A 15339-nucleotide genomic window follows, 5' to 3' on the forward strand; every position below is an offset into this window, starting at 1 on the left:
CTGTACACTCCTTCCTTGTCCTGTGGCTTTCCTCTCTGTACACTCCTTCCTTGTCCTGTAGCTTTCCTCTCTGTACACTCCTTCCTTGTCCTGTAGCTTTCCTCTTCCTTGTCCTGTACACTCCTTCCTTGTCCTGTAGCTTTCCTCTCTGTACACTTCCTTGTCCTGTAGCTTTCCTTGTCCTCTCTGTACACTCCTTCCTTGTCCTGTAGCTTTCCTCTCTGTACACTCCTTCCTTGTCCTGTAGCTTTCCTCTCTGTACACTCCTTCCTTGTCCTGTAGCTTTCCTCTCTGTACACTCCTTCCTTGTCCTGTAGCTTTCCTCTCTGTACATTCCTTCCTTGTCCTGTAGCTTTCCTCTCTGTACACTCCTTCCTTGTCCTGTAGCTTTCCTCTCTGTACACTCCTTCCTTGTCCTGTAGCTTTCCTCTCTGTACACTCCTTCCTTGTCCTGTGGCTTTCCTCTCTGTACACTCCTTCCTTGTCCTGTGGCTTTCCTCTCTGTACACTCCTTCCTTGTCCTGTGGCTTTCCTCTCTGTACACTCCTTCCTTGTCCTGTGGCTTTCCTCTCTGTACACTCCTTCCTTGTCCTGTAGCTTTCCTCTCTGTACACTCCTTCCTTGTCCTGTAGCTTTCCTCTCTGTACATTCCTTCCTTGTCCTGTAGCTTTCCTCTCTGTACACTCCTTCCTTGTCCTGTAACTTTCCTCTGTACACTCCTTCCTGTGTCCTGTAGCTGTTCCTGTGGCTCTCTCTGTTCTCTCCTTCCTTGTCCTGTGGCTTTCCTCTCTGTACACTCCTTCCTTGTCCTGTGGCTTTCCTCTCTGTACACTCCTTCCTTGTCCTGTGGCTTTCCTCTCTGTACACTCCTTCCTTGTCCTGTAGCTTTCCTCTCTGTACACTCCTTCCTTGTCCTGTAGCTTTCCTCTCTGTACACTCCTTCCTTGTCCTGTAGCTTTCCTCTCTGTACACTCCTTCCTTGTCCTGTAGCTTTCCTCTCTGTACACTCCTTCCTTCACCTGTGTCCTGTGGCTTTCCTCTCTGTACACTCCTTCCTTGTCCTGTAGCTTTCCTCTCTGTACACTCCTTCCTTGTCCTGTAGCTTTCCTCTCTGTACACTCCTTCCTTGTCCTGTACACTTTCCTCTCTGTACACTCCTTCCTTGTCCTGTGGCTTTCCTCTCTGTACACTCCTTCCTTGTCCTGTAGCTTTCCTCTCTGTACACTCCTTCCTTGTCCTGTAGCTTTCCTCTCTGTACACTCCTTCCTTGTCCTGTAGCTTTCCTCTCTGTACACTCCTTCCTTGTCCTGTAGCTTTCCTCTCTGTACACTCCTTCCTTGTCCTGTAGCTTTCCTCTCTGTACACTCCTTCCTTGTCCTGTAGCTTTCCTCTCTGTACACTCCTTCCTTGTCCTGTAGCTTTCCTCTCTGTACACTCCTTCCTTGTCCTGTAGCTTTCTCTCTGTACACTCCTTCCTTGTCCTGTGGCTTTCCTCTCTGTACACTCCTTCCTTGTCCTGTAGCTTTCCTCTCTGTACACTCCTTCCTTGTCCTGTAGCTTTCCTCTCTGTACACTCCTTCCTTGTCCTGTGGCTTTCCTCTCTGTACACTCCTTCCTTCTGTACACTCCTTCCCTGTAGCTTTCCTCTCTGTACACTCCTTCCTTGTCCTGTAGCTTTCCTCTCTGTACACTCCTTCCTTGTCCTGTAGCTTTCCTCTCTGTACACTCCTTCCTTGTCCTGTAGCTTTCCTCTCTGTACACTCCTTCCTTGTCCTGTAGCTTTCCTCTCTGTACACTCCTTCCTTGTCCTGTGGCTTTCCTCTCTGTACACTCCTTCCTTGTCCTGTGGCTTTCCTCTCTGTACACTCCTTCCTTGTCCTGTAGCTTTCCTCTCTGTACACTCCTTCCTTGTCCTGTGGCTTTCCTCTCTGTACACTCCTTCCTTGTCCTGTAGCTTTCCTCTCTGTACACTCCTTCCTTGTCCTGTAGCTTTCCTCTCTGTACACTCCTTCCTTGTCCTGTAGCTTTCCTCTCTGTACACTCCTTCCTTGTCCTGTAGCTTTCCTCTCTGTACACTCCTTCCTTGTCCTGTAGCTTTCCTCTCTGTACACTCCTTCCTTGTCCTGTGGCTTTCCTCTCTGTACACTCCTTCCTTTCCCTGTCCTGTCCTGCTTTCCTCTCTGTACACTCCTTCCTTGTCCTGTAGCTTTCCTCTCTGTACACTCCTTCCTTGTCCTGTGGCTTTCCTCTCTGTACACTCCTTCCTTGTCCTGTGGCTTTCCTCTCTGTACACTCCTTCCTTGTCCTGTAGCTTTCCTCTCTGTACACTCCTTCCTTGTCCTGTGGCTTTCCTCTCTGTACACTCCTTCCTTGTCCTGTGGCTTTCCTCTCTGTACACTCCTTCCTTGTCCTGTGGCTTTCCTCTCTGTACACTCCTTCCTTGTCCTGTGGCTTTCCTCTGTACACTCCTTCCTTGTCCTGTGGCTTTCCTCTCTGTACACTCCTTCCTTGTCCTGTGGCTCCTCTCCCTTCCTCCTGTGGCTTTCCTCTCTGTACACTCCTTCCTTGTCCTGTAGCTTTCCTCTCTGTACACTCCTTCCTTGTCCTGTAGCTTTCCTCTCTGTACACTCCTTCCTTGTCCTGTAGCTTTCCTCTCTGTACACTCCTTCCTTGTCCTGTAGCTTTCCTCTCTGTACATTCCTTCCTTGTCCCTGTGGCTTTCCTCTCTGTACACTCCTTCCTTGTCCTGTGGCTTTCCTCTCTGTACACTCCTTCCTTGTCCTGTAGCTTTCCTCTCTGTACACTCCTTCCTTGTCCTGTAGCTTTCCTCTCTGTACACTCCTTCCTTGTCCTGTAGCTTTCCTCTCTGTACATTCCTTCCTTGTCCTGTGGCTTTCCTCTCTGTACACTCCTTCCTTGTCCTGTGGCTTTCCTCTCTGTACACTCCTTCCTTGTCCTGTAGCTTTCCTCTCTGTACACTCCTTCCTTGTCCTGTAGCTTTCCTCTCTGTACACTCCTTCCTTGTCCTGTAGCTTTCCTCTCTGTACACTCCTTCCTTGTCCTGTAGCTTTCCTCTCTGTACACTCCTTCCTTGTCCTGTAGCTTTCCTCTCTGTACACTCCTTCCTTGTCCTGTAGCTTTCCTCTCTGTACACTCCTTCCTTGTCCTGTAGCTTTCCTCTCTGTACACTCCTTCCTTGTCCTGTGGCTTTCCTCTCTGTACACTCCTTCCTTGTCCTGTAGCTTTCCTCTCTGTACACTCCTTCCTTGTCCTGTAGCTTTCCTCTGTACACTGTACCTTCCTTGTCCTGTAGCTTTCCTCTCTGTACACTCCTTCCTTGTCCTGTGGCTTTCCTCTCTGTACACTCCTTCCTTGTCCTGTGGCTTTCCTCTCTGTACACTCCTTCCTTGTCCTGTGGCTTTCCTCTCTGTACACTCCTTCCTTGTCCTGTGGCTTTCCTCTCTGTACCTCCTTCCTTGTCCTGTGGCTTTCCTCTCTGTACACTCCTTCCTTGTCCTGTGGCTTTCCTCTCTGTACACTCCTTCCTTGTCCTGTAGCTTTCCTCTCTGTACACTCCTTCCTTGTCCTGTGGCTTTCCTCTCTGTACACTCCTTCTTGTCCTCCCTCTCTGTGTCCTGTGGCTTTCCTCTCTGTACACTCCTTCCTTGTCCTGTAGCTTTCCTCTCTGTACACTCCTTCCTTGTCCTGTAGCTTTCCTCTCTGTACACTCCTTCCTTGTCCTGTAGCTTTCCTCTCTGTACACTCCTTCCTTGTCCTGTAGCTTTCCTCTCTGTACACTCCTTCCTTGTCCTGTGGCTTTCCTCTCTGTACACTCCTTCCTTGTCCTGTGCTTTCCTCTCTGTACACTCCTTCCTTGTCCTGTGGCTTTCCTCTCTGTACACTCCTTCCTTGTCCTGTGGCTTTCCTCTCTGTACACTCCTTCCTTGTCCTGTGGCTTTCCTCTCTGTACACTCCTTCCTTGTCCTGTGGCTTTCCTCTCTGTACACTCCTTCCTTGTCCTGTGGCTTTCCTGTAGCTCTGTACACTCCTTCCTTGTCCTGTGGCTTTCCTCTCTGTACACTCCTTCCTTGTCCTGTGGCTTTCCTCTCTGTACACCTTCCTTCCTTGTCCTGTACCTGTGCTTTCCTCTCTGTCCTCCTTCCTTGTCCTGTGGCTTTCCTCTCTGTACACTCCTTCCTTGTCCTGTGGCTTTCCTCTCTGTACACTCCTTCCTTGTCCTGTAGCTCCTCTCTGTACACTCCTTCCTTGTCCTGTAGCTTTCCTCTCTGTACACTCCTTCCTTGTCCTGTAGCTTTCCTCTCTGTACACTCCTTCCTTGTCCTGTAGCTTTCCTCTCTCCTTCCTTGTCCTGTAGCTTTCTCCTTCCTTGTCCTGTAGCTTTCCTCTCTGTACACTCCTTCCTTGTCCTGTGGCTTTCCTCTCTGTACACTCCTTCCTTGTCCTGTGGCTTTCCTCTCTGTACACTCCTTCCTTGTCCTGTAGCTTTCCTCTGTACACTCCTTCCTTGTCCTGTGGCTTTCCTCTCTGTACACTCCTTCCTTGTCCTGTCTTTCTCTCTGTACACTCCTTCCTTGTCCTGTAGCTTTCCTCTCTGTACACTCCTTCCTTGTCCTGTAGCTTTCCTCTCTGTACACTCCTTCCTTGTCCTGTAGCTTTCCTCTCTGTACACTCCTTCCTTGTCCTGTAGCTTTCCTCTCTGTACACTCCTTCCTTGTCCTGTAGCTTTCCTCTCTGTACACTCCTTCCTTGTCCTGTAGCTTTCCTCTCTGTACACTCCTTCCTTGTCCTGTAGCTTTCCTCTCTGTACACTCCTTCCTTGTCCTGTAGCTTTCCTCTCTGTACACTCCTTCCTTGTCCTGTAGCTTTCCTCTCTGTACACTCCTTCCTTGTCCTGTAGCTTTCCTCTCTGTACACTCCTTCCTTGTCCTGTGGCTTTCCTCTCTGTACACTCCTTCCTTGTCCTGTAGCTTTCCTCTCTGTACACTCCTTCCTTGTCCTGTAGCTTTCCTCTCTGTACTCTCCTTCCTTGTCCTGTAGCTTTCCTCTCTGTACACTCCTTCCTTGTCCTGTAGCTTTCCTCTCTGTACACTCCTTCCTTGTCCTGTGGCTTTCCTCTCTGTACACTCCTTCCTTGTCCTGTGGCTTTCCTCTCTGTACACTCCTTCCTTGTCCTGTGCTTTCCTCTCTGTACACTCCTTCCTTGTCCTGTACCTCTCTGTACATTCCTTCCTTGTCCTGTGGCTTTCCTCTGTACACTCCTTCCTTGTCCTGTAGCTTTCCTCTCTGTACACTCCTTCCTTGTCCTGTGGCTTTCCTCTCTGTACACTCCTTCCTTGTCCTGTGGCTTTCCTCTCTGTACACTCCTTCCTTGTCCTGTGGCTTTCCTCTCTGTACACTCCTTCCTTGTCCTGTAGCTTTCCTCTCTGTACACTCCTTCCTTGTCCTGTAGCTTTCCTCTCTGTACACTCCTTCCTTGTCCTGTGGCTTTCCTCTCTGTACACTCCTTCCTTGTCCTGTGGCTTTCCTCTCTGTACACTCCTTCCTTGTCCTGTGGCTTTCCTCTCTGTACACTCCTTCCTTGTCCTGTGGCTTTCCTCTCTGTACACTCCTTCCTTGCCCTGTAGCTTTCCTCTCTGTACATTCCTTCCTTGTCCTGTAGCTTTCCTCTCTGTACACTCCTTCCTTGTCCTGTAGCTTTCCTCTCTGTACACTCCTTCCTTGTCCTGTAGCTTTCCTCTCTGTACACTCCTTCCTTGTCCTGTAGCTTTCCTCTCTGTACACTCCTTCCTTGTCCTGTAGCTTTCCTCTCTGTACACTCCTTCCTTGTCCTGTAGCTTTCCTCTCTGTACACTCCTTCCTTGTCCTGTAGCTTTCCTCTCTGTACACTCCTTCCTTGTCCTGTAGCTTTCCTCTCTGTACACTCCTTCCTTGTCCTGTCCTGTAGCTTTCCTCCTTGTCCTGTACACTCCTTCCTTGTCCTGTAGCTTTCCTCTCTGTACACTCCTTCCTTGTCCTGTGGCTTTCCTCTCTGTACACTCCTTCCTTGTCCTGTAGCTTTCCTCTCTGTACACTCCTTCCTTGTCCTGTAGCTTTCCTCTCTGTACACTCCTTCCTTGTCCTGTGGCTTTCCTCTCTGTACACTCCTTCCTTGTCCTGTGGCTTTCCTCTCTGTACACTCCTTCCTTGTCCTGTGGCTTTCCTCTCTGTACACTCCTTCCTTGTCCTGTGGCTTTCCTCTCTGTACACTCCTTCCTTGTCCTGTGGCTTTCCTCTCTGTACACTCCTTCCTTGTCCTGTGGCTTTCCTCTCTGTACACTCCTTCCTTGTCCTGTAGCTTTCCTCTGTACACTCCTTTGTCCTGTAGCTTTCCTCTGTACACTCCTTCCTTGTCCTGTAGCTTTCCTCTCTGTACACTCCTTCCTTGTCCTGTGGCTTTCCTCTCTGTACACTCCTTCCTTGTCCTGTAGCTTTCCTCTCTGTACACTCCTTCCTTGTCCTGTGCTTTCCTCTCTGTACACTCCTTCCTTGTCCTGTAGCTTTCCTCTCTGTACACTCCTTCCTTGTCCTGTGCTTTCCTCTCTGTACACTCCTTCCTTGTCCTGTGGCTTTCCTCTCTGTACACTCCTTCCTTGTCCTGTGGCTTTCCTCACTCCTGTCCTGTACTCCTTCCTTGTCCTGTGGCTTTCCTCTCTGTACACTCCTTCCTTGTCCTGTGGCTTTCCTCTCTGTACACTCCTCTGTCTCTGTACACTCCTTCCTTGTCCTGTGGCTTTCCTCTCTGTACACTCCTTCCTTGTCCTGTGGCTTTCCTCTCTGTACACCCTTCCTTGTCCTGTGGCTTTCCTCTCTGTACACTCCTTCCTTGTCCTGTGGCTTTCCTCTCTGTACACTCCTTCCTTGTCCTGTGGCTTTCCTCTCTGTACACTCCTTCCTTGTCCTGTGGCTTTCCTCTCTGTACACTCCTTCCTTGTCCTGTGGCTTTCCTCTCTGTACACTCCTTCCTTGTCCTGTGGCTTTCCTCTCTGTACACTCCTTCCTTGTCCTGTAGCTTTCCTCTCTGTACACTCCTTCCTTGTCCTGTAGCTTTCCTCTCTGTACACTCCTTCCTTGTCCTGTAGCTTTCCTCTCTGTACACTCCTTCCTTGTCCTGTAGCTTTCCTCTCTGTACACTCCTTCCTTGTCCTGTAGCTTTCCTCTGTACACTCCTTCCTTGTCCTGTGGCTTTCCTCTCTGTACACTTCCTTCCTTGTCCTGTGGCTTTCCTCTCTGTACACTCCTTCCTTGTCCTTTTCTCTCTGTCCTGTCCTGTAGCTTTCCTCTCTGTACACTCCTTCCTTGTCCTGTAGCTTTCCTCTCTGTACACTCCTTCCTTGTCCTGTGGCTTTCCTCTCTGTACACTCCTTCCTTGTCCTGTGGCTTTCCTCTCTGTACACTCCTTCCTTGTCCTGTAGCTTTCCTCTCTGTACACTCCTTCCTTGTCCTGTAGCTTTCCTCTCTGTACACTCCTTCCTTGTCCTGTAGCTTTCCTCTCTGTACTCTCCTTCCTTGTCCTGTAGCTTTCCTCTCTGTACTCTCCTTCCTTGTCCTGTAGCTTTCCTCTCTGTACACTCCTTCCTTGTCCTGTAGCTTTCCTCTCTGTACACTCCTTCCTTGTCCTGTAGCTTTCCCTCTCTGTACACTCCTTCCTTGTCCTGTAGCTTTCCTCTCTGTACACTCCTTCCTTGTCCTGTAGCTTTCCTCTCTGTACACTCCTTCCTTGTCCTGTAGCTTTCCTCTCTGTACACTCCTTCCTTGTCCTGTGGCTTTCCTCTCTGTACACTCCTTCCTTGTCCTGTGGCTTTCCTCTCTGTACACTCCTTCCTTGTCCTGTGGCTTTCCTCTCTGTACACTCCTTCCTTGTCCTGTGGCTTTCCTCTGTACACTCCTTCCTTGTCCTGTGGCTTTCCTCTCTGTACACTCCTTCCTTGTCCTGTGGCTTTCCTCTCTGTACACTCCTTCCTTGTCCTGTAGCTTTCCTCTCTGTACACTCCTTCCTTGTCCTGTAGCTTTCCTCTCTGTACACTCCTTCCTTGTCCTGTGGCTTTCCTCTCTGTACACTCCTTCCTTGTCCTGTAGCTTTCCTCTCTGTACATTCCTTCCTTGTCCTGTGGCTTTCCCTCTCTGTACACTCCTTCCTTGTCCTGTGGCTTTCCTCTCTGTACACTCCTTCCTTGTCCTGTAGGCTTTCCTCTCTGTACACTCCTTCCTTGTCCTGTAGCTTTCCTCTCTGTACACTCCTTCCTTGTCCTGTGGCTTTCCTCTCTGTACACTCCTTCCTTGTCCTGTGGCTTTCCTCTCTGTACACTCCTTCCTTGTCCTGTGGCTTTCCTCTCTGTACACTCCTTCCTTGTCCTGTAGCTTTCCTCTCTGTACACTCCTTCCTTGTCCTGTGGCTTTCCTTCCTCCTTCTGTCCACTCCTTCCTTGTCCTGTAGCTTTCCTCTCTGTACACTCCTTCCTTGTCCTGTAGCTTTCCTCTCTGTACACTCCTTCCTTGTCCTGTAGCTTTCCTCTCTGTACACTCCTTCCTTGTCCTGTAGCTTTCCTCTCTGTACACTCTCTCCTTCCTTGTCCTGTAGCTTTCCTCTCTGTACACTCCTTCCTTGTCCTGTAGCTTTCCTCTCTGTACACTCCTTCCTTGTCCTGTAGCTTTCCTCTGTGTACACTCCTTCCTTGTCCTGTAGCTTTCCTCTCTGTACACTCCTTCCTTGTCCTGTGGCTTTTCCTCTCTGTACACTCCTTCCTTGTCCTGTAGCTTTCCTCTCTGTACACTCCTTCCTTGTCCTGTGGCTTTCCTCTCTGTACACTCCTTCCTTTGTCCTGTGGCTTTCCTCTCTGTACACTCCTTCCTTGTCCTGTGGCTTTCCTCTCTGTACACTCCTTCCTTGTCCTGTGGCTTTCCTCTCTGTACACTCCTTCCTTGTCCTGTGGCTTTCCTCTCTGTACTCCTTCCTTGTCCTGTGGCTCCTCTCCTTTCCTTGTCCTGTGGCTTTCCTCTCTGTACACTCCTTCCTTGTCCTGTGGCTTTCCTCTCTGTACACTCCTTCCTTGTCCTGTGGCTTTCCTCTCTGTACACTCCTTCCTTGTCCTGTAGCTTTCCTCTCTGGCTTTCCTTGTCCTGTGGCTGTACACTCCTTCCTTGTCCTGTGGCTTTCCTCTCTGTACACTCCTTCCTTGTCCTGTGGCTTTCCTCTCTGTACACTCCTTCCTTGTCCTGTGGCTTTCCTCTCTGTACACTCCTTCCTTGTCCTGTAGCTTTCCTCTCTGTACACTCCTTCCTTGTCCTGTAGCTTTCCTCTCTGTACACTCCTTCCTTGTCCTGTAGCTTTCCTCTCTGTACACTCCTTCCTTGTCCTGTGGCTTTCCTCTCTGTACACTCCTTCCTTGTCCTGTAGCTTTCCTCTCTGTACACTCCTTCCTTGTCCTGTAGCTTTCCTCTCTGTACACTCCTTCCTTGTCCTGTGGCTTTCCTCTCTGTACACTCCTTCCTTGTCCTGTGGCTTTCCTCTCTGTTCTCTCCTCCCTTGTCCTGTGGCTTTCCTCTCTGTACACTCCTTCCTTGTCCTGTGGCTTTCCTCTCTGTACACTTCCTCCTGTCCCTTGTCCTGTCCTGTGGCTTTCCTCTCTGTACACTCCTTCCTTGTCCTGTGGCTTTCCTCTCTGTACACTCCTTCCTTGTCCTGTGGCTTTCCTCTCTGTACACTCCTTCCTTGTCCTGTGGCTTTCCTCTGTACACTCCTTCCTTGTCCTGTGGCTTTCCTCTCTGTACACTCCTTCCTTGTCCTGTGGCTTTCCTCTCTGTACACTCCTTCCTTGTCCTGTGGCTTTCCTCTCTGTACACTCCTTCCTTGTCCTGTGGCTTTCCTCTCTGTACACTCCTTCCTTGTCCTGTGGCTTTCCTCCTTGTCTGTACACTCCTTCCTTGTCCTGTGGCTTTCCTCTCTGTTCTCACTCCTTCCTTGTCCTGTGGCTTTCCTCTCTGTACACTCCTTCCTTGTCCTGTGGCTTTCCTCTCTGTTCCTCCTTCCCTGTTGTCCTCTCTGTACACTCCTTCCTTGTCCTGTGGCTCCTCTCTGTACACTCCTTCCTTGTCCTGTGGCTTTCCTCTCTTCCTTGTCCTGTAGCTCCTTCCTTGTCCTGTGGCTTTCCTCTCTGTACACTCCTTCCTTGTCCTGTGGCTTTCCTCTCTGTACACTCCTTTGTCCTTGTCCTGTAGCTTTCCTCTCTGTACACTCCTTCCTTGTCCTGTGGCTTTCCTCTCTGTACACTCCTTCCTTGTCCTGTAGCTTTCCTCTCTGTACACTCCTTCCTTGTCCTGTGGCTTTCCTCTCTGTACACTCCTTCCTTGTCCTGTAGCTTTCCTCTCTGTACACTCCTTCCTTGTCCTGTAGCTTTCCTCTCTGTACACTCCTTCCTTGTCCTGTAGCTTTCCTCTCTGTACACTCCTTCCTTGTCCTGTAGCTTTCCTCTCTGTACACTCCTTCCTTGTCCTGTAGCTTTCCTCTCTGTACACTCCTTCCTTGTCCTGTAGCTTTCCTCTCTGTGTACACTCCTTCCTTGTCCTGTGCTTTCCTCTCTGTACACTCCTTCCTTGTCCTGTAGCTTTCCTCTCTGTACATTCCTTCCCTTGTCCTGTGGCTTTCCTCTCTGTACCTTCCTTGTCTGTAGCTTTCCTCTCTGTACACTCCTTCCTTGTCCTGTAGCTTTCCTCTCTGTACACCCCTTCCTTGTCCTGTGGCTTTCCTCTCTGTACACTCCTTCCTTGTCCTGTGGCTTTCCTCTCTGTACACTCCTTCCTTGTCCTGTAGCTTTCCTCTCTGTACACTCCTTCCTTGTCCTGTAGCTTTCCTCTCTGTCCTCCTTCCTTGTCCTGTAGCTTTCCTCTCTGTACACTCCTTCCTTGTCCTGTGGCTTTCCTCTCTGTACACTCCTTCCTTGTCCTGTGGCTTTCCTCTCTCCTTCACTCCTGTGGCTTTCCTTCCTTTCCTTGTCCTGTGGCTTTCCTCTCTGTACACTCCTTCCTTGTCCTGTGGCTTTCCTCTCTGTACACTCCTTCCTTGTCCTGTGGCTTTCCTCTCTGTACACTCCTTCCTTGTCCTGTGGCTTTCCTCTCTGTACACTCCTTCCTTGTCCTGTGGCTTTCCTCTCTGTACACTCCTTCCTTGTCCTGTCCTGGCTTTCCTCTCTGTACACTCCTTCCTTGTCCTGTGGCTTTCCTCTCTGTACACTCCTTCCTTGTCCTGTGGCTTTCCTCTCTGTACACTCCTTCCTTGTCCTGTAGCTTTCCTCTCTGTACACTCCTTCCTTGTCCTGTGGCTTTCCTCTCTGTACACTCCTTCCTTGTCCTGTGGCTTTCCTCTCTGTACACTCCTTCCTTGTCCTGTGGCTTTCCTCTCTGTACACTCCTTCCTTGTCCTGTGGCTTTCCTCTCTGTACACTCCTTCCTTGTCCTGTGGCTTTCCTCTCTGTACACTCCTTCCTTGTCCTGTGGCTTTCCTCTCTGTACACTCCTTCCTTGTCCTGTGGCTTTCCTCTCTGTACACTCCTTCCTTGTCCTGTAGCTTTCCTCTCTGTACACTCCTTCCTTGTCCTGTGGCTTTCCTCTCTGTACACTCCTTCCTTGTCCTGTGGCTTTCCTCTCTGTACACTCCTTCCTTGTCCTGTGGCTTTCCTCTCTGTTCTCTCCTCCCTTGTCCTGTGGCTTTCCTCTCTGTACACTCCTTCCTTGTCCTGTGGCTTTCCTCTCTGTACACTCCTTCCTTGTCCTGTAGCTTTCCTCTCTGTACACTCCTTCCTTGTCCTGTGGCTTTCCTCTCTGTACACTCCTTCCTTGTCCTGTGGCTTTCCTCTCTGTTCTCTCCTCCCTTGTCCTGTGGCTTTCCTCTCTGTACACTCCTTCCTTGTCCTGTGGCTTTCCTCTCTGTTCTCTCCTCCCTTGTCCTGTGGCTTTCCTCTCTGTACACTCCTTCCTTGTCCTGTGGCTTTCCTCTCTGTACACTCCTTCCTTGTCCTGTGGCTTTCCTCTCTGTACACTCCTTCCTTGTCCTGTGGCTTTCCTCTCTGTACACTCCTTCCTTGTCCTGTAGCTTTCCTCTCTGTACACTCCTTCCTTGTCCTGTAGATTTCCTCTCTGTACTTTCTCTCTGTCCTTGTCCTGTAGCTTTCCTCTCTGTACACTCCTTCCTTGTCCTGTAGCTTTCCTCTCTGTACACTCCTTCCGTGTCCTGTCCTGTAGCTTTCCTCTCTGTACACTCTTTCCTTGTCCTGTGGCTTTCCTCTCTGTACACTCCTTCCTTGTCCTGTAGCTTTCCTCTCTGTACACTCCTTCCTTGTCCTGTAGCTTTCCTCTCTGTACACTCCTTCCTTGTCCTGTAGCTTTCCTCTCTGTACACTCCTTCCTTGTCCTGTAGCTTTCCTCTCTGTACATTCCTTCCTTGTCCTGTAGCTTTCCTCTCTGTACACTCCTTCCTTGTCCTGTAGCTTTCCTCTCTGTACATTCCTTCCTTGTCCTGTAGCTTTCCTCTCTGTACACTCCTTCCTTGTCCTGTAGCTTTCCTCTCTGTACACTCCTTCCTTGTCCTGTACCTTTCCTCTCTGTACATTCCTTCCTTGTCCTGTAGCTTTCCTCCCTGTACACTCCTTCCTTGTCCTGTAGCTTTCCTCTCTGTACACTCCTTCCTTGTCCTGTAGCTTTCCTCTCTGTACACTCCTTCCTTGTCCTGTGGCTTTCCTCTCTGTACACTCCTTCCTTGTCCTGTGGCTTTCCTCTCTGTACACTCCTTCCTTGTCCTGTAGCATTCCTCTCTGTACACTCCTTCCTTGTCCTGTGGCTTTCCTCTCTGTACACTCCTTCCTTGTCCTGTGGTTTTCCTCTCTGTTCTCTCCTCCCTTGTCCTGTGGCTTTCCTCTCTGTACACTCCTTCCTTGTCCTGTGGCTTTCCTCTCTGTACACTCCTTCCTTGTCCTGTGGCTTTCCTCTCTGTACACTCCTTCCTTGTCCTGTGGCTTTCCTCTCTGTACACTCCTTCCTTGTCCTGTGGCTTTCCTCTCTGTTCTCTCCTCCCTTGTCCTGTGGCTTTCCTCTCTGTACACTCCTTCCTTGTCCTGTGGCTTTCCTCTCTGTACACTCCTTCCTTGTCCTGTGGCTTTCCTCTCTGTACACTCCTTCCTTGTCCTGTGGCTTTCCTCTCTGTACACTCCTTCCTTGTCCTGTAGCTTTCCTCTCTGTACATTCCTTCCTTGTCCTTTAGCTTTCCTCTCTGTACACTCCTTCCTTGTCCTGTAGCTTTCCTCTCTGTGCACTCCTTCCTTGTCCTGTGGCTTTCTTCTCTGTACACTCCTTCCTTGTCCTGTGGCTTTCCTCTCTGTTCTCTCCTCCCTTGTCCTGTGGCTTTCCTCTCTGTACACTCCTTCCTTGTCCTGTGGCTTTCCTCTCTGTACACTCCTTCCTTGTCCTGTAGCTTTCCTCTCTGTACACTCCTTCCTTGTCCTGTGGCTTTCCTCTCTGTACACTCCTTCCTTGTCCTGTGGCTTTCCTCTCTGTACACTCCTTCCTTGTCCTGTGACCTTCTTGATAAATATCGCTCCTGCAGAATGTTTATCTCTCCAGTCCATATTCACATATTTATTCACCTTGGTCAGAGTCGAAGGACTACGTGCAGCTGTCTGCGGTGCCCCTGGACACAGAGACCCATGGTGGGGAAGATGTGGCAGTGCTGGCCCGCGGCCCCATGGCCCACCTCTTCCACGGGGTCCAGGAGCAGAGTTACCTGGCCCATGCCATGGCCTATGCTGGCTGTGTGGGACGGGACCTCAGGCACTGTGAAAGTAGACCTCAACACACCAATACCAAGAGGATCCTCGTCACTGCTACTGATGATGATAGGAACAGTGCACCATCCCAGGTATCCTCCATCTCTCTGGTTACTGCCCTACTGGCTGCCGTGCTGCACTGAGAGACTGGTGGAGGTGGAGAAGAGGGAGGGACAGAAAGAGAGAATGAAAGAGGTCCATTTGTTTTGCTACTCCTCTTCAACAAAAAAGTGCTCTGTGCCAAAATGATTTTGTCAAATTATGTAAATTATGACAATACTCCTGATTTGTACATGTTTATATTTAAATAAATAATATATTTGTCGCTAATAAAAAGTATATGGACTAGAAGATAACCGTTCTGCCAACTTTGTCTTCATTTCAGCTCTGAGTCAATAATAATACATTGGTTAGTCCGAGAAAAATGCTATAGGCCTATTTAGCAGTGTGATGAAACCATAGAAGGATTAGGATTGGGGAATGACTAGTTCCCTCCTGGCGGCCAAAGCCGTTTGATCTCCTATTCTAATATCTGTGTCGCTAATTGAGGATCGAGGCCTGCAACTGTTTGATGACATTACTACAGCAGCCCATTAATAATGCACAATATTTAAAGATCACATATTTCCGTCCCATAATGACAGATTATTGTAATTATTGTGTACAGCTGTTGCAGAGTTTGGCTATTACGAGTGACCGGACCCTCGTTGCACCCAATTGTCTCTTTTTAAAAAAGCATCAGGTAATTTCCTTGTAGTTGTTGACACCCTTAAAACTATTGCCATTGTATTTATGTGTAATTGGATAATCCACTATTCGCGTAGGCTACTTGTCGAGCAAATAAAAGGACCACAATGGAAATAATCTGTAGACGTCTTGTGTGTTTTGTGAAGTCGATACGCCATCCTTTCCTATTGTAATGATCCAACTGCTATCTCAGCCAAGCCTTGACAATTCATTGAGCATATTACAATAGTTAGTTGGATCCTTGAGCTATTAATTGATTTGCAATATAGCCTAAGCAAATATATATTGTGCGTCTGGTTTCAAGCCGCATCATTCCGCTACACCGCGCAACATGCCTTTTCTCGACTCAGCTGTTGTTACACAATACCGCCTTTTGGTGCCGCTAGAACACAAGGGAAACAGCTCTGCGGCATGTTGTGTGTGATATACAGGTTGCTGCAAATTTGAAATGTTGCGAAATCGAGACAGATTGCGCAACGGTGGGTGTATGGTATTGGACAGGTAGGACAATATGTATCAAGGGACGGGGAAAGGGGTAACGAGGTAAAAAACACAACGAGCTTCTACATTTAAAACATGAGGGGTTCAACAAGGGTCCTTCTAATGTCCTCAACGTTTCCTGAAGAACCTTAGGGTTCTTGGCACTGAAATATTGCCACAAAAGATTATTCCAAGAACCCCATAGGAGGTGGGGTTAATCGAGGAACCTCTTTAGTTATTG

The 15339-nt window shown here is 49.4% G+C and overlaps 1 protein-coding gene across 1 annotated transcript in view; it reads left to right on the top strand.

The window, feature by feature from the left end:
* alp3 (alkaline phosphatase 3) overlaps nt 1–14231 on the top strand; it is a 61199-nt gene extending 46968 nt beyond the window's left edge. Inside the window, exon 11 of the mRNA XM_065024325.1 lies at nt 13701–14231. Within this exon, the coding sequence (XP_064880397.1) occupies nt 13701–14014 (314 nt within the window). The 3' untranslated portion in view covers nt 14015–14231. The remainder of the gene's footprint in view (nt 1–13700) is intronic.
* Nucleotides 14232–15339: the final 1108 nt, after the last annotated feature.

This window comes from Oncorhynchus nerka, linkage group LG11 (assembly GCF_034236695.1).
Source record: "Oncorhynchus nerka isolate Pitt River linkage group LG11, Oner_Uvic_2.0, whole genome shotgun sequence".
NCBI classification, from domain to species: Eukaryota; Metazoa; Chordata; class Actinopteri; order Salmoniformes; family Salmonidae; genus Oncorhynchus; species Oncorhynchus nerka.